The sequence below is a fragment of the Rhinopithecus bieti genome, unplaced genomic scaffold, assembly GCF_001698545.2.
Source record: "Rhinopithecus bieti isolate Rb0 unplaced genomic scaffold, ASM169854v2 scaffold_27306, whole genome shotgun sequence".
In the NCBI taxonomy this organism is placed as follows: Eukaryota; Metazoa; Chordata; class Mammalia; order Primates; family Cercopithecidae; genus Rhinopithecus; species Rhinopithecus bieti.
This window is the reverse complement of record NW_016812395.1, coordinates 999,001-1,024,370: the sequence shown is the minus strand read 5'-3', so window position 1 is coordinate 1,024,370 and position 25,370 is coordinate 999,001. Positions and strand designations below refer to the sequence as shown.

Here is a 25,370-nt window from a genome sequence, read left to right as displayed (position 1 = left end):
TTGAGACGGAGTCTCGCTCTGTCGCCCAGGCTGGAGTGAAGTGGCTGGATCTCATCGCACTGCCAGCTCCGCCTCCCGGGTTTACGCCATTCTCCTGCCTCAGCCTCCCGAGTAGCTGGGACTACAGGCGCCCGCCACCTCGCCCGGCTAGTTTTTGTTTTTGTATTTTTTAGTAGAGACGGGGTTTCACCGTGTTAGCCAGGATGGTCTCGATCTCCTGACCTCGTGATCCGCCCGTCTCGGCCTCCCAAAGTGCTGGGATTACAGGCTTGAGCCACCGCGCCCGGCCTATATTTACTTTTACAGTGTTATAAATGCCCTAACTGTGCAGCTTTCCATTTTCTAAACATGCATATTTAATTCAGTTTAATGGTTTTTTGACATTTTATTAATTTTTCTTTTCATTAATAAATTCTTTTGGTAAACCAATATGATTTAAGAAAGAGTACTCAAGCAGTCCCTCAGTTTTCTCACTTGAAAATTATACATGATAATTTCTACCCCTTGAGAGTCTAGTGAAGAATAAATAAATGTATGTATTTGAAATAAATAAATATATGTCTTTGTGACTCTTAAGTTCTAACTTAAGTTATAAAACATGTTACATTTATCATCATTTAGCAAGAATTGGTTGAATACATTTACTTTGGAATAATTTTAATATATATTCTGATTAAAGACATCTCAGAGTTGGTTCTTTATTGCAATTTCATGAATATTTGTACAAAAGGAATCTCGTATTCACTAAATAATTTGCCATATTATCCAACTCCTATTATGTGCTAGGCTCAAAACAAATGTGATGTAGCTCACATGTGAAGATTTAATAACCTACTTCCTAACTTACCAGTGTATTTAACTATTAGCATTAATAGAAACTAGACAGCAGTCCAATTTAATGGTCTCTTAGACATCTTTTTAGTATTTTGCATTGTAATAAATCTCCATAGAGTTCCTTTCACCTTAGGTATTAGAGGTCTCTGTCAGCCTTAACCAGGGTCCTTTTATGGCCCCAGTGAATGCTCCGCTGCAAAAAGGAAACTCCAGTAGAGCAGGGGTATTGTCTGTGGGGATCCCAGCTATCTTGTCTTGGTGCTTAGGGAAGATTTAATGATAAAGAAATGATGGGAGGAGTATGACTAAGCCTCATAATGACCATAACTTAGAGCTCCATTTTCAGAAATAGAGGAGACCTAATGCTGAGTGAAGCAGCAGTAGGTATTTTTTTTTTTTTTCAGAACTAGAAACACCATCCCTCTCTTATCATCAGTCCCTCAAAGCCCTGGCAGAAAACTCCCTTACTACCTGCTATCTATTAATTTCCTAGGTACCCCAAGAATCAGTTAACTAGTTAGGTATCAAGTTCCTTGTAAAGTCCATTGTAAAGTTAATGTTGGGTCCTCTGAATAATGCCCATGTTGAACTACATATTAGTACCATATTTCTATTTTTAATTTTATTTTTTTGAGACGGAGTCTCGCTCTGTCACCCAGGTTGGAGTGCAATGGCACGATCTTTGGCTCACTACAACCACTACCTCCTGGGTTCAGGTGTTTCTCCTGCCTCAGCCTCCTGAGTAGCTAGGATTACAAGTGCCCACCCCCACGCCCGGCCAATTTTTGTATTTTTAGTAGAAACAGGGTTTCACCATGTTGGTCAGGCTGGTCTCAAACTCCTGACCTCAGGTGATCCACCTTCCTGGGCCTCCCAAAGTGCTGGGATTACAGGTGTGAGCCACTGTGCCCGGGCAGTACCATATTTTTTCTTTTTTTGGGGACAGAGTCTCTTTCTGTCACCCAGGCTGGAGTGCAGTGGCATGATCTTGGCTCACAGCAACCTCCGCCTCCTGATTCAAGCAATTCTAGTGCCTCAGCCTCCCAAGTAGGTGGGACTACAGGTGCAGGCTACCACACCTGGCTAATTTTTGTATTTTTTAGTGGAGACAGGGTTTTTTCCATATTGCCCAGGCTGGTCTCAAACTCCTGAGCTCAAGCAATACGTCTGCTTCCCAAAGTGCTGGGATTATAGGCGTGAGCCACAGGGCCCTGCCTATTACCATATTTCTATGTGTGATTTCTGTTTTAGGTTGAGGGGAAGGTAATTTATTGATTATCTAATGCATGTCAGATACTATACTAGATACTTAACAGTATACAATTTATCTTAATTCTGACCCGATATGGTGGCTCACCCCTGTAATCCCAGCACTTTGGGAGGCTGAGGTGGGCGGATAACCTGATGTCAGGAGTTCGAGACCAGTGTGGCCAACGTGGCAAAATCCTGTCTCTACTAAAAATGCAAAAAAAAAATTAGCCGAAGCTGAGTGTGGTAATGCGTGCCTATAGACCCAGCTACTTGGGAGGCTGAGGCAGGAGAATTACTTGAAACGGGAAGTGGAGGTTGCAGTGAGTTGAGATTGTGCCACTGTACTCCAGCCTGGGCAAGAGAGCAAGAGTCTTTCAAAAAAAAAAAAAAATTTTAATTCTGTTGTTCACAATAAGACTATAAGGGATAGGCATCTGCATTTTACAGATGATGAAATCGAGGTCAAACTGCTAATAAATAACAGAGCTGGTCTGAGTCTCAGTTTCTCTGACCTCAGAGACTGTGATCTTCATACTCCATGAACAGTTTATTTTTTCCATGAACATTTTAAAGTAAAGCTGAATCATTCTATTCTTGTAATAAGGTATCTTACATCTGATGATTTTGAAAAATTTCAGTGGCGTCATAAATATGCTATATTTTAAGGTAAATCGAACTAATAATAGAGCTATCCGAGTAATTTTTTTTTTTTTTAGACGGAGTCTTGCTGTGTCGCCCAGGCTGGAGTGCAGTGACACGATCTCGGCTCACTGCAAGCTCCACCTCCTGGGTTCATGCCATTCTCTTGCCTCAGCCTCCTGAGTAGCTGGGAGTATAGGCATGTGCCACCACGCCCGGCTAATTTTTTGTATTTTTTAGTAGAGACAGGGTTTCACTGTGTTAGCCAGGATGGTGTTGATCTCCTGACCTCGTGACCCACCCACCTCAGCCTCCCACAGTGCTGGGATTACAGGTGTGAGCCACCATGCCCAGCCAATTTTTTTTTTTAAGAGACAGAGGGCCGGGTGCAGTGGCTCACGCATGCCTGTAATCCCAGCACTTCAGGAGGCCGAGATCACGAGGTCAAGAGATAGAGACCATCCTGGCCAACATGGTGAAATCCCATCTCTACTAAAAATACAAAAAAATTAGCTGGGCCTAGTGGCGCGCTCCTGTAGTCCCAGCTACTCAGGAGGCTGAGGCAGGAGAATTGCTCGAACCCGGGAGGCAGAAGTTGCAGTGAGCCAAGATCACGCCACTGCACTCCAGCCTGGCAACAGAGTGAGACTGTGTCTCAGAAAAAAAAAAAAGAGAGAGTCTTCCTCTGTTGTCCAGGCTGGAGTGCAGTGGCATGATCACAGCTTATTGCAGCCTTGGCCTCCTGGGTTCAATCAATCCTCTCGTCTCAGCAGTAGCCAGGACTACAGGCACACACCGTCATGCTTGACTTATTATTATTATTTTTTTTTGAGATAGAGTCTCGCTCTGTTACCCAAGCTGGGGTGCAGTGGTGTGATCTCGGCTCACCGCAGCCACCTCCTCCCTGGTTCAAGCAGTTCTCATGCCTCAGCCTCCTGAGTAGGTGGTAGTACAGGCACACACCACCATGCCCAACTAATTTTTGTATTTTTAGTAGAGACAGGGTTTCACCATTTTGCCCAGACTGGTCTCAAACTGCTGACCTCAGGTGATTTGCCTGCCTTGGCCTCCCAAAGTGCTGTGATCACAGGTGTGAGCCACCATGCCCGGCCAACTTTTTTTTTTTTTTTTTGAGATGGTATCTTGCTCTGTCGCCCAGGCCAGAGTGCAGTGTGATCTCAGGTCACTGCAGCCTCCACCTCCTGGGTTCAAGTGATTCTGCTGCCTCAGCCTCCCGAGTAGCTGGGACTACAGGCGTGCGCTATCACACCCAGCTAATTTTTGTATTTTTAGTAGACACGGGGTTTCTCCACATGGGCCAGTCTGGTCTTGAACTCCTGACCTCAAGTGATCCACCTGTCTTGGCCTCCCAAAGTGCTGGATTACAGGCATGAGACACCACGCCTGACCTCATTTTTTTTTTTTTTTTTGTAGTGAGGGGATCTTGCTTTGTAGGCCAGGCTGGTATTGAACTCCTGATTTCAAGGAGTCCTCCTCTCTGCTTCCCAAAGTGCTGGGATTGCAAATGTGAGCCACAGCACCTGGCCTAGAATAATTCTTTAATAATATGATGTGGTGAAAGAGACCAAATTTCTTTTACAGTGAATTAGATGTGAACTCACCTATTTTTCCTATAAAGCACATATTATAATTTGTCATTTGTCTATAGGAAAAGGGAAAGGAATCCCATGGATATATTTGATATGGCTAGACATCGGTTGCAAGCTCCTGTCAGAAGACAGTCACCTAAGGGCTTAGACGCTGCCACTTTTCAGAATATTCATGATTTTAATGAGCTGAAAGATAGAGGTGAGTAGATTGCTGCTCTTTTAAAGATGTAGCAGAAGTGTTCTACCCATATTTAAATATCTATAAAGATTTTGTACCCTTTTCTAAAGTAGAATTTTATCTATTATACGTATTTTAAGTTAAAATGAAATGAAACTTCTGTATTCTCTAGGTCTTCAGTTAACCAGTCTGGTAGATGAAGCTTTAGTTTGACTAACTGCTTTCTTTTGGAGAGCATATAGTGTTAAAGTCTGGGATGGATGAGATTGCATAGACTAGTATGAAGAATGGAACTTGGCATTTAATGGAGGATGGACAGACAAAGATGAGCTCATGAAAAATACTGAGGAGAAGCCAGAGAGACTGGAGGAGAAGCAGGAGAATGTACGATCCTGAAACCTGAGCGGAAAGAGTATCAAGGAGACAGGATCGTGTAAGATGAATACCAGAAAATGTCAGTTGGATGAGGTCATTGGTGACCTCAGCTAGAGCTTTTTAAGTGGAATGATTGCCGATTAACTTTGGAATGAGGATTGACTAGGAGACAAGATATTGGAAACAATAGGCATAAGACTTTTAGAAGACCCTTGGCTGGGAAAGGGAAGGGGAAGGAGAGGGATCAGGAGCTGGAAGAGTCCTTAGAATGTGAATGTGAGGAGCTATGCAGGAGAAAGAGGTTCAGGCTCTAGGAGAGGGTGAGTGATTGTTGAAGTGAGCAGGGCACCTGGGTAGGCAGGAGGAAATCTAGGGGATTTGAGGGAAGAGTTAGGAGAAGCTTTGATGTAGCCACTTAGGACGAATAGAAGAGAAAGTTTAGTAGTAGGGAAATTCCAAGGTACACGAGGCCTGGGGAGACTGAGAATGTGTGGAGGAACCAAAATGTGTGTTGTGTAATTTTCCTTTAGGCATATTCAGCAGAGCAGGTGTTGGAGCAGAAGGGGCAGATTATGGGATGTGTGGTCATAATGACCTAGACCAGAAAACTGGAATTTAAGCTTTTTATCCTTTTGAAAGTAATATCTGTTTATTGTAGCAAATTTTCAAAATACAGAAAGATAGTAAGAAGGAAAAATCACCTTAATCAAACTACCTATATATAAGTACGATTATCATTTTGGATGTTTTCTAGTCTTTCTGAGCATAATTAAAAGAAAAAAAAGATAAATTGTGTTATTTATTTAATTTTCTCTATTGTTTTTCACCTAGATTTACATGTATTATCAATTACGTATACCATAGTTATTTTAATGCTATCATATGTTGATTACTTACTATCTGCCAGGCATTATGTTAATCCAGTGGGTCTCATGAGAAGTTTGATCTGAAATCAAAACTGTTTGTATTATAAACTAAGACATTATTTGTATTTTTCATTCTTACTCTCTCATGTGTATACAGATTGGCCAGAGACTACATGACGTGATGATTTCATCTCTTTGAAGCTAGCAGAATGTGTCCTTGTGTATTCTTGTGTTTTAAGAATCTCTTAGTTTTAACTTCTAATATGGCGTGTGTGTGTGTGTGTGTGTGTGTGTGTGTGTGTCACTACATAAGTAAAGCTCTTTGGGGTCCTCAATTTTAAGAGTGTAAAAGATCTTGAGACCAAAAAGGTTTAAGCCATAGAATTGAGCCATTCATTTCCCTGTGTTACTACATCTTGCCCTCATTCACCAATGACCTGGTGGTTGGTATTGTTTTTTAATGAGTCTGGAAGCAGTGAAGCCAGGGACCAGTCCAAGTTTATGTGTCCAGAGTCTTCTGTTAACTTCTGAAAATGGCTATTAGCCATTTTCACTATTTTGTTCTTTTGATAATTTCTGATCATAAAGCTTTATACATATTTAGGACCATAAAACTGTGTATATATTTAGGCTCATTTATTTATATTCCAGCAGTGTAATTAGTGAGTCAAAGGGAATAATATTTTCAAGGCTTTTTATATGTATGAACTGTATGTTTCTTCTCAAGATTTAAAAATTTTTATTCTTGGCCGGGCACAGTGGCTAGTGCCTGTAATCCCAGCACTTCGAGAGGCCGAGGCAGGTGGATCACAAAGTCAGGAGCTCAAGACCAGCCTGGTCAACATAGCGAAACCCCATCTCTACTAAAAACTACAAAAAAAAAAATTAACCGGGCATAGTGGTGGGCACCTGTAGTCCCAGCTACTTGGGAGACTGAGGCAGGAGAATTGCTTGAACCCAGGAGGTGGAGGTTGCAGTGAGCTGAGATCATGCTACTGCACTGTAGCCTGGGTGACAGAGTAATACTTTGTCTCAAAACAAAACAAAACAAAACAAAACAAAATTTATTCTTGTTAGTGGATATTCATGGAATTGTGACAGAGATAAATTCCTTCAGAAATGGCAATCCCCAGCTGCGGTGGCTCACGCCTGTAATCCCAGCACTTTGGGAGGCCAAGGCAGGCAGATCACGAGGTCAGGAAATCGAGATCATCCTGGCTAACACAGTGAAACCCTGTCTCTACTAAAAATACAAAAAATGAGCCAGGCGTGGTGGCGGGCGCCTATAGTCCCAGCTACTCAGGAGGCTGAGGCAGGAGAATGGTGTGAGCCCGGGAGGTGCAGCTGGCAGTGAACAAGACCGTGCCACTGCACTCCAGCCTGGGCGACAGAGCAAGACTCCATCTCAAAAAACAAAAACAAACAAACAAAAAACAGAAATGGCATTCCCCATCAAGTTCCAGCCAGTCTATGTTTATCTTGCTTTCTGCTTGATACTTGTAAGGACTAAAATATTAATTGGCCAGTAACATTATTTTTTCACATTTCCAGTATATTTTAGAGATCAGCCATGATTTACAGTGTCTCATGGCTGCCTTAGTCATAGCCATGTGACCATCTGCTTGGATATACCTGCATGTAGTTTGTGTTCTGGGTGGCATCCTGGCAGGGCTAGGACAGGTAGAGATGGAGAATGCAGCATCCACCGCTTGTTCTGGGTTATTTCTTATGTTGGTAAGTTTGTGAAAAGGCACTTATTAAAGAATATTAATTTCATGTTCTTTAGTTTTGTGGCTATTTACTGTCCTTTGACTTTAGTGATGTTTCACTATTTATATCATTTCCTTGATTTTGAAATGAGGTTACTCATGTTACTTATAGTGAAGTTTTATAAAATCCCATTTGAAAACAACATTTAACTTAGTTATATAACATATTTTTTATACCAGATTCAGAAACACGAGTTGATCTGAGATTTATGTACCCGGATCCTCCAAGAGATCATCACACCTTAGAGATTCAGCAGCAAGCCTTGCTAAGAGAGCAGCAGAAGAGGCTGAACAGAATAAAAATGCAGGAAGGTGCCAAAGGTAAGAAATAATCATTGCTGTGTCAAATAGTATTAGCACGCTGTTTTTCGGTAGGCTTTCTGCATCTCTTCTGTTGATTTCAGTCCCAGGCATCCTCCCTTCACTGGCAGCCCCATGCTCACAGGGCCCGTTTGGTCTGTAGTACCAGAAAAGAAGAAGTATGAGAAAGGGCTCTGAGTGGCTCCACCAGGGTGGTGTATTCATGCATGACAGGGGCCCAGCCATTCACTGTAGCCAGGAGGATTGAATACTTTGACCAGGCTAGGTGACATCTGCATTAGGAACTAGAAACCAAAGGAAAGAGTGCCAGGCAAACATATCAGTGCCCTGTCATGATGTGTCGGGCATTTGTCTACTGTGCCATGTCAGGCATTTGTCTACTATGATGTGAGTGTGTTTAAGTTTTGATGTGGTGTAAAATGTGCAAAGCATCAGACTGGACTATGAATATGTTTTCGTATAATCAACCAATTGAAAGATACTTAGTGGTTACTAGGAGCGCAGGTACTGGCCTGTATCCAGGGATATGGTGATTAATGACATATGCTGCTGCTCTTGAGGAGGTTATATTTTGTTGGAGAAGTTAGATGCTAAAGAAGTATAACTGTGATGAATATTGCACAGAAGAAATCCAGGATGCCGTTGGGTTGGGGTGGGTGGGCACCTAGAAGCAGAGTGGGGCTAGTTGTCTCAGAGAGCACTGATGGGGCCTGATGATAGCCAGGTGTACTGCATGGCCTTCCCATCTGTATTTCACCAGCTTTCAGGCCATCGAGGTTAACCATGGAAAATGAGTAATGAAAACACAACAATCAGATAACAAGAATGGAAGGGATGCTCCTGCCAGTTATTTTTAAGAAAATTTAAGACCCTATCTTGGGAGGCTGGTCTGACTTGCAGAATCTGAGGAAGCTTTTTTGAGATAGCATCATAGGAGTAAGTGATGCAGCACTTTAGGCCCAGATCATAGGTAAGACTTTAATAAACATATGTATAGGGATCGTCTTCCCTTCATCTGGTACAGAATTTTTAATAACAGCCTCATAGCCCTGTGACAGAATAAGCCTAATTCTAGGATAAGCAGTAGGTGTATCAGCTGGAGAGAGGAGAGAAGCAAGTACATTCTTCAACCTTTGTACCCAGTCTGGTGGCATTTTTCTTTAGTCTCAAAATGGTCTGATCTTGTAGGATTTTGGTATCTTAGACTGATTAGCCCAAAAGTAGTCCCCAGGTGCATACAGGTACATTTGGGCACTGAGGGTATCTATCTCCCACAGTAGCCACCCCCCGACTGCCAGTAGACACTATGATGACCTAATTCATAAGAATATGATCTCACTGACTGGGCGTGGTGGCTCACGCCTGTAATAGCAGCACTTTGGGAGGCCGAAGTGGGCAGATCATGAGGTCAGGAATTCAAGACTAGTCTGGCCAACATGGTGAAACCCCCGTCTCTACTAAAAATACAAAAATTAGCTGGGCATGGTGGCGTGTGCCTGTAGTCCTAGCTACTCTAGAGCCTGAGTCAGGAGAATCGCTTGAACCCGGGAGGTGGAGGTTGCAGAGAGCCAAGATCGTGCCACTGCACTCCAGCTTGGGCAACAGAGTGAGACTTTGTCTCAAAAAAAAAAAAAGAATATGTCCTCACTGTAAACAATCACAAATATGTCTATTAAAATATAGGAGAAGGAATACAGGCTATCATTGGCAACTTGTTATTCTCAAAGGCAGTATCTAAAAAGGGCAAAATGTACTATTCACAGGAACACATAGGAAGACTGGTCATATTGGAGAGGCTTTGGGGCTTTGGGATACCTGATCCAAGATCTTTGCTTCGGGAACTAAGTGCCTGGAATTGAGCTTATTTCAGTTCCATGTGAGGGAGCTCCTATTTAACTCCATGCAACAACTTTCTACAGACTGTAGAAATCTGACAAGATGGTGAAGGATCCTGCATTGATCATTTTCTTTTTCTGTTGGCATTAGTTTTACGTTTGCAGTGATTTTACTTGTTATGTTCATTCATGTGAATGGGAGAATTTTATGCAGCTAGAATGGATGCAGGGTTATGTTTATTAATAAGTGATATCTTTAAAATATTCTGAAGTGTGATAGTTGAAAAGTAATTTACAGTAGAGAGCTAGTCAAAAAGATATTCTAAAATTTAATTTTATATAGTAAGCAATTTCTGACCTTTTAATTTGCTTTTGTTCTTCATTGACTACAGTTGACTTAGATGCCATCCCAAGTGCTAAAGTACGAGAGCAAAGAATGGTAAGCAACCAGTTACAATTTTTCAAGTTAGTTTTTTGGGGATTAAAACTCTATAGGCATATGATGATCAAGTAATTCAAATTTTGAATTATTCAGGAATATTGAATTAAGAACGTAAGTCTTATCAGTAAAGTGGATAGCTTGAGAAGTGTTAGTATAATATATAGAGAAAACATATTGTAATGGCTAAGAACAAGATTCTAGCACTAGGCTGTTCCAGTTAGTCTATTTTTAGCTGCGTGACTTAAGGCAAGTTATTTAATGTCTTTATGCCTCAGCTTCCTAATCTGTAAAATGAGGATAATAGTACTTAAATTAATATTTGCAAGGTACTTAGAAACAGGCCTGGCATATAAATTTTATATGTGTTTATTAAATAAATAAAAATAGCTCAAGTGCTGTTGTTAGAACTGAGATAATATATTAAAAGCCCTTACAGCAGGCCTGGCCCATGATGAGTGCAGTGTGAGTGTTTGCTGTCATTAGCATGAGCAGTAGTGGGAGTGGGAGTCTGTTATGGAAATAGTGTTGAGGTCTACAGAGAAAATAAGCAAAGGGAGGGAACAGAGAATGATAACACCCACCTGTATCCTAAGGGGGGCACTTTTTGTGTAAGACTGAATAAAGGGACAGGATGAGCTCTTTTCAATCAACAGATATTTATTATTTCCTATGGACCAGAAACTGTTCTAGGTGCCGGGGTATACGAGTAAACAAAAGAGACAAAAATCCCTGCCCTCTGACAGCTTACATTGCAGAAGGAGGGAGAGACAGTAATCAAATAAATCAATAGTTTGTTAAATCATGGTGCTGTGGAGAAGACAACAGCAGAGAAGGCAGCTGGAGCATCCTGGGTGGGAGGGTTTATAGTTGGAAATACAGTGGGCATGGGGCTCACTGGGTAGGTAACATTTGAGTAAGGACACCAGGGAGGTGTCCATGGAAAATGTGGGGGAACTTCTGGAGGAAGAACATTCCAGGAAGAGGCCCCAGTGGGAGCTGGCCTAGTGCATGTAAGGAGCAGTGGGAGAGCCATGAGCAAGGGCCAGTTGGACACATGGGGCAGGGGGTGACGAGGTGAGGCAGCAGGGCCTTGGGGGCCATTCTGGGGCTTTGCCTTTGACACTTGTGCATGTGATGAGAAGCTGCCAGGGTCTTTAAGTGGAGGAGTGACATGATCTGCTTGAGGTTTTTACTTGATCTACTGACTGCTGTGCATTTAGACTGAGTGGGGCAGGAGGCTATTGCAGTAATTTAGGCAAGAGACAAGCTCACTTTCTGATAATGAATGCAGTGCATCAGTGTAATTCATTGCCTTAAAAATTAATGGACAGCTCTTTGCTGGAGTGTCTTAATAAAGCCCAGAAATCTGCTAAGAAGGTGCAGGTAGGTGGAGTTGGATGACTTTAGGTTCCTTCTGACATGTTGGTGATTATTATTCTGTACTGCAAAATTCTCTATATGTAAATTTAAGTTTTCTCTCATTTGGGAGCTCATTATAATAAGCCCAATCCTAGCATTTTTTTTCCTTACTATAATATGTGCTCCACTGCGTCTGTGCTGCATCATTGTGACAATAGGTGTCACATAGGGCTGTCATAATCTGAGAGTATACCCCCCTCTCTCCTATGACACTGTGATCTACTCCAGAGCAGAAACTTTTAATTCATCTTTGTATCCCCAGTTCCTAGCATGAAAGAAATAGTAAGTGGGCTATACAGGTTTATGGAAATTCGAATGAATGAATCTTGGCAGTGGCTTAAAGACTTAATGTTTAATTGGGGTCTTTGCTTCATACTCTATTATATTTTCCATCAGTCATAATGTGATCCTTTTATTTGACTTCAACCATAAAGGGGCAGGAAGGAATGGAGTTAGGGAGTAAATGTGTGAGCTTGTAGAATCTGTAGCCTAGAGAGATACTGTCCTGCGTTGCTATCACCGTCTTCATGGGAATTGTGTGTGTTAAGGCTTTCCAGTATTTTCTGAGCATTGGAATGTAGTCAGTCCTACCTCTCCCCATCCTCTTCTGCTTTTAGGGAGAACAATGTGGAAACTTGTGCCTCTTCTTAGTACAAATTTGTTGTTTTCCACACAAAACTAATAAAATAGTCATTGAAACATGTTTCTTTTAGCCCAGAGATGACACTAGTGATTTCTTGAAAACTCATTATTGGAATCTGATAGTGCTTTTATTGGTGAGTATATTTATTTTATTAAGGCTATATATTTAAATATTAAACCTTTCTCCATACTTAAAAACCAGTACTGTATTTGTTGTACAAGGTAGTTAAAAAAAAGGAATATTCTTTTTTCTGTTTTAATGAGTAATCATCAGATATTCCTTGCAAAGTTTTCAAAATCACAATTACTGAAATGAACTTTAAAAGTCTTAGGAATAGTTGACACACCTGTACATGAATGTTCATAACAACCTCATTTCTGTCGCCCAGGCTGGAGTGCAGTGGCCGGATCTCAGCTCACTGCAAGCTCCGCCTCCCGGGTTCCCGCCATTCTCCTGCCTCAGCCTCCCGAGTAAGCTGGGACTACAGGCACCTGCCACCTCACCTGGCTAGTTTTTTGTATTTTTTAGTAGAGACGGGGTTTCACCATGTTAGCCAGGATGGTCTCGATCTCCTGACCTCGTGATCCTCCTGTCTCGGCCTCCCAAAGTGCTGGGATTACAGGCTTGAGCCACCGCGCCCAGCCCAGCCTCATTTCTAATGCCAAATGCTGGAATCAGCCCAGATGTCCTTCAGTAAATGAATGGTTAAACAAACTCTGGTACATCCACGCCATGGAATACCAGTCAGCAATAAAAAGGAACAAAGTTTTGAAACTTGGATGAACTTGGATGACTCTTCAGGGAAATAGTCTGAGCAAAAAAGACAATCCCAATACGTTTACTGTATGATTCCATTTACATAACATTTTTGAAATTACAGAATTAAGAAATTGAGAACAGATTAGTGGTTGCCAGGGGTTGAGGGATAGGGAGAGGTGTATATAGTTATAAAAGGGCAAGAAGAGGGATCCTTGTGGTTTGGGAACTGTGTAACAACTTGTTGCAGGGGTACGTACACACATGTAAATGGGAAATAAAAAAATAATAATAGATCTTAATACACACATAAAAACACACAAATGGGTATTGGTAAGATAGTAAATTGGAATCTGTGGGTTGTATCAGTATCAATATCCTGGTTATGAGATTATACTTGAGTTCTGCAAAATGTTACCATTGGGGGAAATTGGACAAAATGTATAGGGAATCTCTACTATTTCTTATACCTGTGTGTGTACCTTAATTATTTTAATCTATTTACAGTTATCTTAATATTTCAGTCAAAAAAGTCATAAGACTATTTTATTTAGTCTTCAGAAGATAAGTAAAGGTACCATGGGATCTTTTTTCTTAAAGTAGTATACACTTAGGATTATGTACTCTGATCATGAGTGTTTCTGCTATCCTAGGGCCGTCAGGGAATGATCTAGTCTACATATAAGCTATATTTCAGGCCAATTACTTTAGATTTTCATGTGATAAAATTCCAAATTAACTTATATTTTTCTCTTAATGGTTTTTTGTTGTTGTTGTTGCTGTTTTTGAGACAGGGTCTTGCTCTGTCGCCCAGGCTGGAGTGCAGCAGCATAATCATTGCTCACTACAGCCTCAAATTCCTGGGCTCAAGTGCTCCTCCCATCTCAGCCTCCCCAGTAGCTGGGACTACAGCATGTACTACCATACCCAGTTATCTTTTTTATTTTTTGTAGAGATGAGGTCTCCCTGTGTTGCCCAGGCTAATCTCAAACACCTGGACTCAAGGGATCCTCCTGCCTCAGCCTCCCAAAGTGCTGGGATTACAGACATGAGCCACTGTACCTGGTTTTTTTTTTTTTTTTAATGAATTTTCCTTTCCAAGGAAGATGCACTGGGGAGAGAAGGAAAATAAAACCAGCAGGAGACAGGGATGGGAAGATTGCTTGTCAGGGAAATGAGACCTATCCTTCCTAACAGTGAAGATGGTCTGGGCTATTCAAGATGGTGTGTTGGAGTATTGCATGACACTAGAACAAAGATACAGCAGTCTTTACGGTTAACAGTGACTGCAAATGCTGCATAAGTCATGGCTGTGTTAACCACTGCTCTAAGGAATGTAAAGTTGGTGGTTTCAGTGCATTATTTTTAAAAAGTAGGGTTTTTTAAATTGTAAAACACACATAAACATAACATTTATCATTTTAACCATTTTAAAGTGTACAGTTGACTGGCATTAAGTATTTCTATTGTGCAACCACCACTATCATCCATCTCCAGAACTCATCTTGAAAATAGAAACTCTGGCCGGGCGCGGTGGCTCAAGCCTGTAATCCCAGCACTTTGGGAGGCCGAGACGGGCGGATCACGAGGTCAGGAGATCGAGACCATCCTGGCTAACACGGTGAAACCCCGTCTCTACTAAAAAATACAAAAAACTAGCCAGGTGAGGTGGCGGGTGCCTGTAGTCCCAGCTACTTGGGAGGCTGAGGCAGGAGAATGGCGTAAACTTGGGGGGCAGAGCTTGCAGTGAGCTGAGATCCGGCCACTGCACTCCAGCCTGGGCGACAGAGCGAGACTCCATCTCAAAAAAAAAAGAAAAGAAAAGAAAAGAAAATAGAAACTCTTCATATGAAACAGTAATTCCCCATTGCCCTCTCCCTCCAGCCCCTGGCATCTAACATTCTACTTTCCATCTCCATAAATTTGACTACTCTAGGACCTCATGTAAGTGGAATCATACAGTATTTATCCTTTGAGGACTGGCGTATTTCACTTCACATAACGTCTGTGAGGTTTATCCATGTTATAGCATGTGTCAGATTTTCTTTTTTTTCCCCTTAGAGACAGGGTCTCCCTTGCTACGCAGGCTAGAGTGCAGTGGTGTGATCATGGCTCACTGCAGCCTTGACCTCCCTGTGCTCAGATGATTCTCCTACCTCACCCTCCCAAGTAGCTGAGATTACAAGCACACACTCACTACCATGCCCAAATAATTTTTGTATTTTTTGTAGAGACAGGGTTTCACCATGTTGCCCAGGTTGGTCGCGAACTCTTGAGCGTAAGTGATCCTCCAACTCTAGCCTCCCAAAGTGCTGAGATCACGGGTGTGAGCTACCGCACTCAGCCAGATTTCCCTTTTTATGCTGTGAATAATATTCCATTGTATGTATGTACCGTGTTTTGTTTATCCATTCATCTGTCAGTAGACACTTGAGTGGCTTTCACCTTTTGGCTGTTGTGAATAATGCTCCTACGAACAGGTATACAATTAGCTGTTGGAGTCACTGCTTTCAGTTCTTTTGGGTATACACTAACAGATAGCATTTGCTAGATCATATAGTAATTCTATTTTTAATTATTTGAAGTCTCACCACATCGTTTTCCACAGCAGCTGCACCATTTTACATTCCTACCAGCAGTGCACAAAAGTTCTGATTTCTCTACATCCTTGTTAACACTTATTACTTTGTTTTTTGAATAGTAGCAATCTTTATAGGTGTGAGGTGGCATCTCATTGTGGTTTTGACTTACATTTCTGTAATAATTAGTGATGTTGAACATCTTTACATGTGCTTACTAATTGTAAATCATTTTTGAAGAAACATCTATTTAAGACCTTTTCTAATTCTTAAAATCAGATATTTTTTGTTGTTATTGAGTTGTGGAAGTTCTTTATTAATCTATTCTGGATCTTACCCCTTATCAGATACATGATTTGCAAATGTTTTCGACATAGTGGGTTGCCTTTTCACTCTGTTGGTTGTGTCCTTTGATACATAGGAGCTTTTAACTTTGGTACAGTCCAATTTATCTTTGCTTTTGTTGCCTGTGCTTTTGGTGTCACATCTAAGACATCATTGCCAAATCCAATACCATGAAGCTTTCCTCATATGCTTTCTTCTAAGAGTTTTATATATAGTTTTAGCTCTTAACGTTTAGATGCCTAACCATGGAGTGTCAAAATACATGTCAGAAAGCGAAAGAATGGCAAGGAGAAATAGATGAATCCACTATTATGGTTAGAGATTTTTAACACCTCTCTATCAGAAATGGACAGAGGCATGAAGGCAGAAAATCAGTAAGGACATAGTTGAGTTCTGCAACACCGTCAACCAACTGGATATAATGGACGTCAAAAGACACCTTCATTAACAACAGCAGAACACATACTCTTCTCAGGGTCACATGGAACATTCACCAGGACAGATTACAATCTGGGAAAGAAAACAAACTTTAACAGATATAAAAGAAGATAAATCACACAATATGTGTCCCCAGACCACAATGGAAATAAACTAGAAATCAGTAACAGAAAGATAGCTGGAAAAATCTCCAAATACTTTGGAGATTAAATGCCACATGTCTAAATAATTCATGGGTCAGAGAAAAAATATGAAAATACATTTTAAAATAACTTGATCTAAATGAAAATGAAAATACAACTTCTCAATTTGTAGGAGGTAGCAGAAATAACACTTGTCTTTCTACTTTCCTAATGTATGCATTCAATTAAATGTAGAATGCCAAACTCTAAAACTCAGAGAAGATAGCAACAGAAAATCTAGACGACCTTGGGTATGGTGGTGACTTTTAGATACAAAACCAAAGTCATAATTTATGAAAGAAATAACTGATAAGCCAGACTATGTATAAGTTTTAAAAATTGGTAATTTTTCTTTTTTTAAATAAAGTCTCGCCGTTGTCCCCAGGCTGGAGCGTGATGGCATGATCTTGGCCCACTGCAACCTCCGCCTCCCGGGTTCAAGCGATTCTCCTGCCTCAGCCTCCCGAGTAGTTGGGACTACAGGCGCCTGCCACCACGCCTGGCTAATTTTTGTATTTTAGTAGAGATGGGGTTTCACCATGTTGACCAGGCTGGTCTCGAACTCCTGACTTCAGGTGATCCACCTGCCTCGGCCTCCCAAAGTGCTGGGATTATGGGTGTGAGCCACTGCGCCCGGCCAAAAATTGGTAAATTGTTAAGATACTCAAATTTATAACATTGACTGTATGCATGAAGAAAAGTAGAAAGATCTAAAATCAGTATTCTAAGCTTCCACATATGAAAATTAGAAAATAATTAAATCCAAAGTAAGCAGAAGAAGAGAAATAAAAATTGGAGCAAAAATCCGTGCAATTGAAAACAGGAAATCAATAGAGAAAATCAGTGAAACCAAGAGTTATTTCTGAGAAGATCAGTAAGCCTCTAGCCAAGCTAATAAGAGAGAAGACACAAATTACTAATATCAGAGACAGGGCATATCTGGCTGGGCATGGCTCACACCTGTAATCCCAGCACTTTGGGAGGCTGAGGTGGGTGGATCACCTGAGGTCAGGAGTTCGAGACCAGTCTGGTCAACTTGGCAAAACCGGGTGTCTACTAAAAACATAAAGATTAGCTGGGCATGGTGGCGCGTGCCCGTAGTCCCAGCTATCTGGGAGGTTGAGGCAGGAGAATTGCTTGAACCAAGAGATGGAGGTTACAGTGAGCTGAGATCGTGCCACTGCACTCCAGCCTGGGTGACAGAGCGAGATTCTGTCCAAAAAAAAAAGGTTGGGGGACATATCACTACAGGTCCCACGAACATTAAAAACATAGTTGGCTGGGCGCGATGGCTCAAGCCTGTAATCCCAGCACTTTGGGAGGCCTAGGCGGGTGGATCACAAGGTCAGGAGATCGAGACCATCCTGGATAACATGGTGAAACCCCGTCTCTACTAAAATACCAAAAACAACAACAACAACAACAAAAAAAAAAAAACAAAAAAAACAGGCGTGGTGGCGGGCACCTGTAGTCCCAGCTCTTCAGGAGACTGAGGTAGGAGAATGGCATGAACCCGGGAGGTGGAGCTTGCAGTGAGCTGAGATCGCGCCACTGCACTCTAGCGTGGGCAACAGAGCAAGACTCCGTCTCAAAACAAAACAAAAAACATAGTCCAAGATCCTGGTGTGATTCCGTTCTGCTTGGCTGTTCTCTTGAGTAGTGGTCATTTATCTCTGTCCACCTTCTTTCCCACCTAAGTGGGTGCCACCACCGATGGAAGATTTGATGGATATGGACATGAGTCCTGAGGCCCCAGAACTATCTTTTCGGTTGTGAACTAAAGGCTGACAAAGATTATCACTTTAAGGTAGATAATGATGAAAATGAGCACCAGTTATCTTTAAGAACGTTCAGTTAAGGGGCTGGTGCTGGTGTAAAGGATGAATTGCACATTATTGAAGCAGAAGCAATGCATTACAAAGGCAGTCCAATTAAAGGTAACACTGGCAACTTTGAAAATGTCTGTACAGCCAATGGTTTCCCTTGGGGGCTTTGAAATCACACCACCAGTGCTCTTATGGTTGAAGTGTGGTTCAGGGCCAGTGCATATTAGTGGATAGCACTTAGTAGTTGTGGAGGAAGATGCAGAGTCAGAAGATGAAGAGGAGGAGGATGTGAAACTCTTAAGTATATCTGGAAAGCAGTCTGCCCCTGAGGTGGTAGCAGGGTTCCACAGAAAAAAGTAAAACTTGCTGCTAATGAAGATGAAGATGATGATGATGATGATTTTGATGATGAGGAAGCTGAAGAAAAAGCGCCAGTGAAGAAATCTATATAAGATACTTCAGCCATAAATGCACAAAAGTCAAATCAGAATGGAAAAGACTCAAAAGCATCATCAACACCAAGATCAACAGGACAAGAATCCTTCAAAAAACAGGAAAAAACTCTAAAACACCAAAAGGACTTAGTTCTGTAGAAGACATTAAAGCAAAATGCAAGCAAGTATAGAAAAGGTGGTTCTTTTCCCAAAGTGGAAGCCAAGTTCATTAATTATGTGAAGAATTGCTTCTGGATGATTGATCAGGAGGCTATTCAAGATCTCTGGCAGGGGAGGAAGTCTCTTTAAGAAAATAGTTTAAGGAATTTGTTAAAAATTTTCCATCTTATTTCATTTCTTTAACAGTTGAAATCTGGCTGTCCTTTTTATAATGCAGAGTGAGAACTTTCCCTACCGTGTTTGATAAGTGTTGTCCATGTTCCATTGCCAAGAATGTGTTGTCCACAATACTTGTTTAGTTCTTAAAGATGCAACTTCACCCTTAGCTTGGTTTTAAGTATGTGTGGAATGTCATGATAGGACAAAGTAGTAGTGGTGGTCAGACATGGAAATGGTGGGGAGACAAAAATATACATGTGAAATAACGTCAGTGTTTTAATTAAAAAGCAAAACAAAACAAAATAGTCCAAGAATACCATGAACAACTCTGTGCCCACAAATCTGATAACCTAAAGTCTACCACCCATGTATGGTAACTCAGCCAACTCAGAATAGAGGGGAAACTTCTGCAACTTGATAAGGAACATCTACAAAAGTCCTACAGCTAACATCATAATGATGAGAAACTAGCAGCTTTCCTGCTAAGATCAGGATGTCCTTTCTCACCACTGATTAACAGTATACTGGAAGTCCTAGCTAATATTAGCAGTAAGGCAGAAAAGGAAATAAAAGGTGTACTGATTGGAAAGGGAGAAATAGGATTGTCTTTGTTCACAGATGATATGATTGTCTATAGAAAATCTGAAGGAATCAACTAAAAAACTCCTGGAACTAGTAAGCAGTTATGATAAAGTTGTGGGATACAAGATTAATATATAAAACTCAGGCACTTAACAATATGCCAGCAATGTACAAGTGAAATTTGAAGTTAAAAACACAATACCACTTACATTAGCATTCCCCCAAGAAATACTGAGGTAGGTATCTATCTGTCTGTCTGTCTATCTATCTATCTATCTATCTATCTATCTATCTATCTGTCTGTCTGTCTGTCTGTCTGTCTGTCTATCTATCTATCTATCTATCTATCTATCTATCTATCTATCTGTCTATCTAGAACTGCCTGAGGAAAACTACAAAACTGATGAAATTGAAGGACTACTAAATAAATGGAGATATATTCCATGACCATGCACAGGATGACTCAGTATTGTCAAGATGTCAGGTCTTCTCAACTTGATCTATAGATTTAGTACAATCCCAATAAAAATCCCAGCAAGTTATTATGTGGATAACAACAAACTGATTCTAAAGTTCATTTGGAAAGGCAAAAGATCCAGAATAGCCAACACAATGTTTAAAGAGAGCAGAGTTTGAGGACTGTCACAGCTGACTTCCAAGAGTTATGATAAAGTTACAATAAACAAGACAATGTGGCATTGGTGAAAGAATAGACAAATAGACCAGCTGAATGGAATATAGAGCCCAGAAATAGACTTATGCAGGTTGGGCACAGTGGCTCACATCTTTGGGAGGCTACTTGAGGCCAGGAGTTTGAGACCAGCCTGGGCAACAAAGCAAGACCTTGTCTCTACCAAAAAAAAAAAAAATTTAAATTAGCCAATGTGGTGGCACATACCTGAAGTCCTAGCTATTTGGGAGGCTGAGGTGGGAGGATTACTTGAACCTGGAAGTTCAAGGCTGCCATGAGCTATGCACACCACTGAACTCCAGCCTGGGCAACAGAGAAAGACCTTGTCTCAGAAAAAGAAATAGACTCATGCAAATATAGTCAGCTGATCTCTGACAAAAGACCAAAGGCAGTACTGACAATGGACCAAAGGCAGTATTATGATGGAGAAAAGACAGTCTTTTCTACAAATAATGCTGGGACAGCAGGACATCTGCATGTGAAAAAATAAACCTAGACACAGATCTTACACCCTTCACAAAAATTAACTCAAAGTTGATCTTACATCTAAATGTAAAATGCTAAATTGAAAAACTCATAGACGATAACAGCAGAAAATCTAGATGACCTTGGGTATGGTGATGACTTTTAGATACAAAACCAAAGAAACAGTTGATAAGCCGGACTTTGTAAAAATTAAAAACCTGCTCTGCTCTATAAAAGACACTGTTAATTAAGAGAATGAGAAGACAGGACAGAGACTAAGAAAATATTTGCAAAAGACATGTCAGATAAAGGACTGTTATCCAAAATATACAAAGAAATCTTAAAACTCAACAAAAAGAAAATAAAAAAACCTGATTAAAAGATTGAGCAAGACTTGCACCACACATCACCATAAAGATAATAAGACTATGTAAGGATGCTATTGAGAGACAGGACTGGCTGGATTTCCTAGGCCGACTAAGAATTACTAAGCCTAGCTGGGAAGGTGACTGCACCCACCTTTAAACATGGGGCTTGTAACTCAGCTCACACCCAACCAATCAGGTAGTAAAGAGGGCTCACTAAAATACAAATTAGGCTAAAGCAGGAGATTAAGAAATAGTCAAATCATATATCACCTGAGAGCACAGGGGGAGGGACAATGATCAGGATATAAACCCAGGCATCGGAGCTGGGAGTGGCAACCCCCTTTGGGTCCCCTCCCATTGTATGGGAGCTCTGTTTTCACTCTATTAAATCTTGCAACTGCATGCTCTTTTGGTCCGTGTTTGTTACGGCTTGAGCTGAGCTTTCGCTTGCCGTCCCCCAGTGTTGTTTGCTGCCGTCGCAGACCCGCCTCTGACTTCCACCCCTCCTGATCTGGCAGGGTATCCGGTGCACTTCTGATCCAGCGAGGTGGCGCCCATTGCCGCTCCCAGTCAGGCTAAAGGCTCACCATTGTTCCTGCACGACTAAGTGCCTGGGTTTGTCCTAATCGAGCTGAACACTAGACGCTGGGTTCCATGGTTCTCTTCTGTGACCCCTGGCTTCTAAAAGAGCTATAACACTCACTGCATGGCCCAAGATTCCGTTCCTTGGAATCTGTGAGGCCAAGAACCCCAGGTCAGAGAACAAGAGGCTTGCCACCATCTTGGAAGCAGCCCGCCACCATCTTGGGAGTTCTAAGAACAAGGACCCGCCTGGTAACACATTAGAGAATTGTAAATTAAAATGAGATACAAGGCCGGACGCGGTGGCTCAAGCCTGTAATCCCAGCACTTTGGGAGGCCGAGACGGGCGGATCACGAGGTCAGGAGATCGAGACCATCCTGGCTAACATGGTGAAACCCCGTCTCTACTAAAAAAAAAAAAAATACAAAAAAATTAGCCGGGCGAGATGGCGAGCGCCTGTAGTCCCAGCTACTTGGGAGGCTGAGGCGAGAGAATGGCATAAACCCGGGCGGCGGAGCTTGCAGTGAGCTGAGATCCGGCCACTGCACTCCAGCCTGGGAGACAGTGAGACTCCGTCTCAAAATAAAATAAAATAAAATAAAATAAAATAAAATGAGATACTACCACATACCTGCTAGAATGGCCAGCATTCAAAACACTGACACCAAATGCTGGCAAGGTTTTGGAGCAATAGGAACTCTCATTCATTGCTGGTGGGCCTGCAAAATTGTAGTCAATTTTGGAAGACAGGGTGGCAATTTCTTACAAAAATAAACATAATACAGTTCAGCATATATACTCCTTGGTATTTGCCTAAGGGAGTTGAAAGCTTGTCCATAAAGAAACCTGCACGCAGATATTTATAGCACCTTTATTCATAATTGCTAAAACTTGGAAGCAGCCAAGATGTCTTTCAGTAGGTGAATGGATAAAGTGTGGTACATCCAGACAATGCAATATTTTTCAGCGCTAAAACAAAATGAGCTACTGAACCATGAAAAGGCATGGAAGGACCCAAAACTTATTTTAGAATTATAGAAAGCCCCACATCTTATTCAATAAAAGTCATTCCTATTGTTAAAAACCCATACAGTATACATTTGGAAAATTGGATATCAATTGTACGTTAAATGATGATAGTTTTGTATAAATGTTAAATTTTCTGAATGTTATAATTAGATTTTTGCAGTGTAGGAGCCAGTCCTTGTTCTTAGAGGGTACACACTGAAATATTTAGAGACAAAATGCCATGATGTCTCCAATGTATTGGTGTAGCAAAGTGGCTTGGCAAAAACAGCATCCCCCCAAATATATATAGAAATTGGCAAAGTAACTAATGGTGATTCTAAGTATGTGTATTATTCTAACTTTTCTTTAGGTATAATTTTTTTCAAAGGAGCTGTGGAGGTTACCGTAGATGCTGTAGGCTATTTGTTCATGTCAAATTAGCTACCGGTCCACTTGAATGATTATAAGCAAAAAGACCGACAATACCAAGTGTTGGTGAGGATATGGGGAAATTGGAACCTTCTTAAAATGTAAAATGTAAATAAGTTGGTAGTTCCTCAAAATGCAGAACAGAGTTAACCATAATACCCAGCAATTTGATTTCTGGTTCTGTAACCCAAAGAAGTGAGAAGATACGTCCACACAAAAACTTGAATGTGAATGTTCATAGCAGTGTTATTCATAATTGCTAGTAACTAGCAAATGTCCATTTACTAGTAAATGCATAGACAAAATATGATATATCCATATGATGGAGTATTAGTAAAATGTAATAAACAAACATGGCACAGCACAGATGAATCTCATACACCTTATTGCTAAGTGAAAAGACACATAAGATTAAGTTGTAGAATTCCATTTATGTTTGGTGTTGGGTAAGGTAAATCTGTTGAAACAGAGTAGTGTTTGCCCAGGGCCAGCAAGTAGGAGTGGGGAGTGATTGCCAGTGGGCACAAAGGAGCTGTTTAAGGTGATGGAAATGCTCTACTTTAAAGTGATGATTGCACAACTCTGTAAATTTACTTAAAAAATCACCAAACTGTGTATGTACACTTAAATTGAGTGTATTTCATGGTATTGTAAGCAAAATGTAATTAAAAGACAGGCTCTTGGTTTAGCTCTGGGTAAGATTTGAAGCGGTATTAAGACTCCTTCTGCTTTTTGGGGTCCTCTTAGGTGCTTACGGTGAGACATATCCTGCCATTGAAGATGACGTCCTCCCCCCACCATCACAGTTGCCCTCTGCACGGGAGCGCAGGAGGAACAAATGGAAAGGAGTAGACATTGTGTGTATGAAACTTCTTTTCTCCCCCTTTTCAACTTAGAAGAATGAGAGGTCTGGGTTCTGACCCATGCTAAATCTGTGTGGCCCCATAAAGAAAGAGCACTTGCTTGAAATTCAGACATGGGTCTGAATCTAGGCTCAGCCTTGACTGGATGACCTTGGGTAGCTATTGAATTCTGCTGCTTTGGCTTCTTCCAGATAATAATAGTATTTTCTTGTCTCCTGGGGTGGCTGTAAGTAGTTCTGCATCCCAACCTTCCTTCTCCTGCAGAATATATGGATTTCAGAGAGGCACAAGAAGGAACTGATGCCATTTATCAAAAAGCCTCATAATAACCTAATTCTGTGATATAGACGTCATCTTCATTTCAGTCAAATGACTTGCCAAGGTCATATGGGCAAGAAGGCTGAGATTCAAACCCATGTTCTCCTCACTCTGCTCCCCAGCTTTACGGTATAGCCAGTAAAAAGTAGAGGCTTTGGAGTTTATGTCCCAACAATGTCACCTCCTTGTTGGGTAGGCAGCTTGGGCAATTTCTTAAACTCTGTGTGTGTTTCCTTTTATATGACATTAAGATACAGTTAATGTGAAGCATTTAGCACTGACCCATGTATGCAGAGAGCTCTCACCAAGTAACAGATGCTATTAGCGTTATTATATGTACAGCATTACCAGGTGAAAATAGCTTTGCTTTTTGCCTTAGGCAACCACCATTCTACTTAGATGTGCCTTTTCTAGACATTTAATATAAATGAGATCATACACTCTATGGTTATTTGTGACTGGATTTGTCTGTCTTCTTTTGAAGGTCATTCATGTTGTAGCATGTGCCAGTACTGATGCCTCTTTAGTGATGAATAATTCTCCACTGTATTAGTATCCCACATTTTGTTTATCCATTTAACAATTAATAGATATTTGGGTTGTGTTCACTTTTTAGCTCTTATGGATACTATTAATGTTCATGTACAAGTTTTTGATGTTTTATTACTCTTGAATATATATAGCTAGGAGGAAAATAGTTGGGTTATATGGACACTTTGTATTTAGCATTTTGAGAAGTACTAGACTGTTTTCCAAAGTGGCTGTACCATTTTACCTTCCCATCATCAGTGTATGAAGGTTGTAATTTCTCTGTATCCTGGCCATCACTTAGTGTCTTTTGATTTTAGCCATTGAGTGTAAAGTAGTGTCATGGTGGTTTTGAGTTGCGTTTCTCTAATGACATTGAACATCTTTTCATGTGCTTATTAGCCAGTTGTATATTTTGTTAGAAGATATGTCTATTCAAATCCTTTTGCCTTTT

General features: G+C 41.0%; 1 protein-coding gene and 1 pseudogene across 1 annotated transcript in view; both read left to right on the top strand.

Moving 5' to 3' along the window:
* CSPP1 (centrosome and spindle pole associated protein 1) overlaps positions 1-25,370 on the top strand; it is a 136,276-nt gene that overhangs the window by 103,061 nt on the left and 7,845 nt on the right. Inside the window, 6 exon segments of the mRNA XM_017896307.1 lie at positions 4,394-4,533; positions 7,703-7,843; positions 10,071-10,117; positions 12,253-12,277; positions 12,280-12,315; positions 23,955-24,064. Coding sequence (XP_017751796.1) covers positions 4,394-4,533; positions 7,703-7,843; positions 10,071-10,117; positions 12,253-12,277; positions 12,280-12,315; positions 23,955-24,064 — 499 coding nt within the window.
* Positions 18,025-19,961, top strand: LOC108544900 (nucleophosmin pseudogene; annotated as a pseudogene).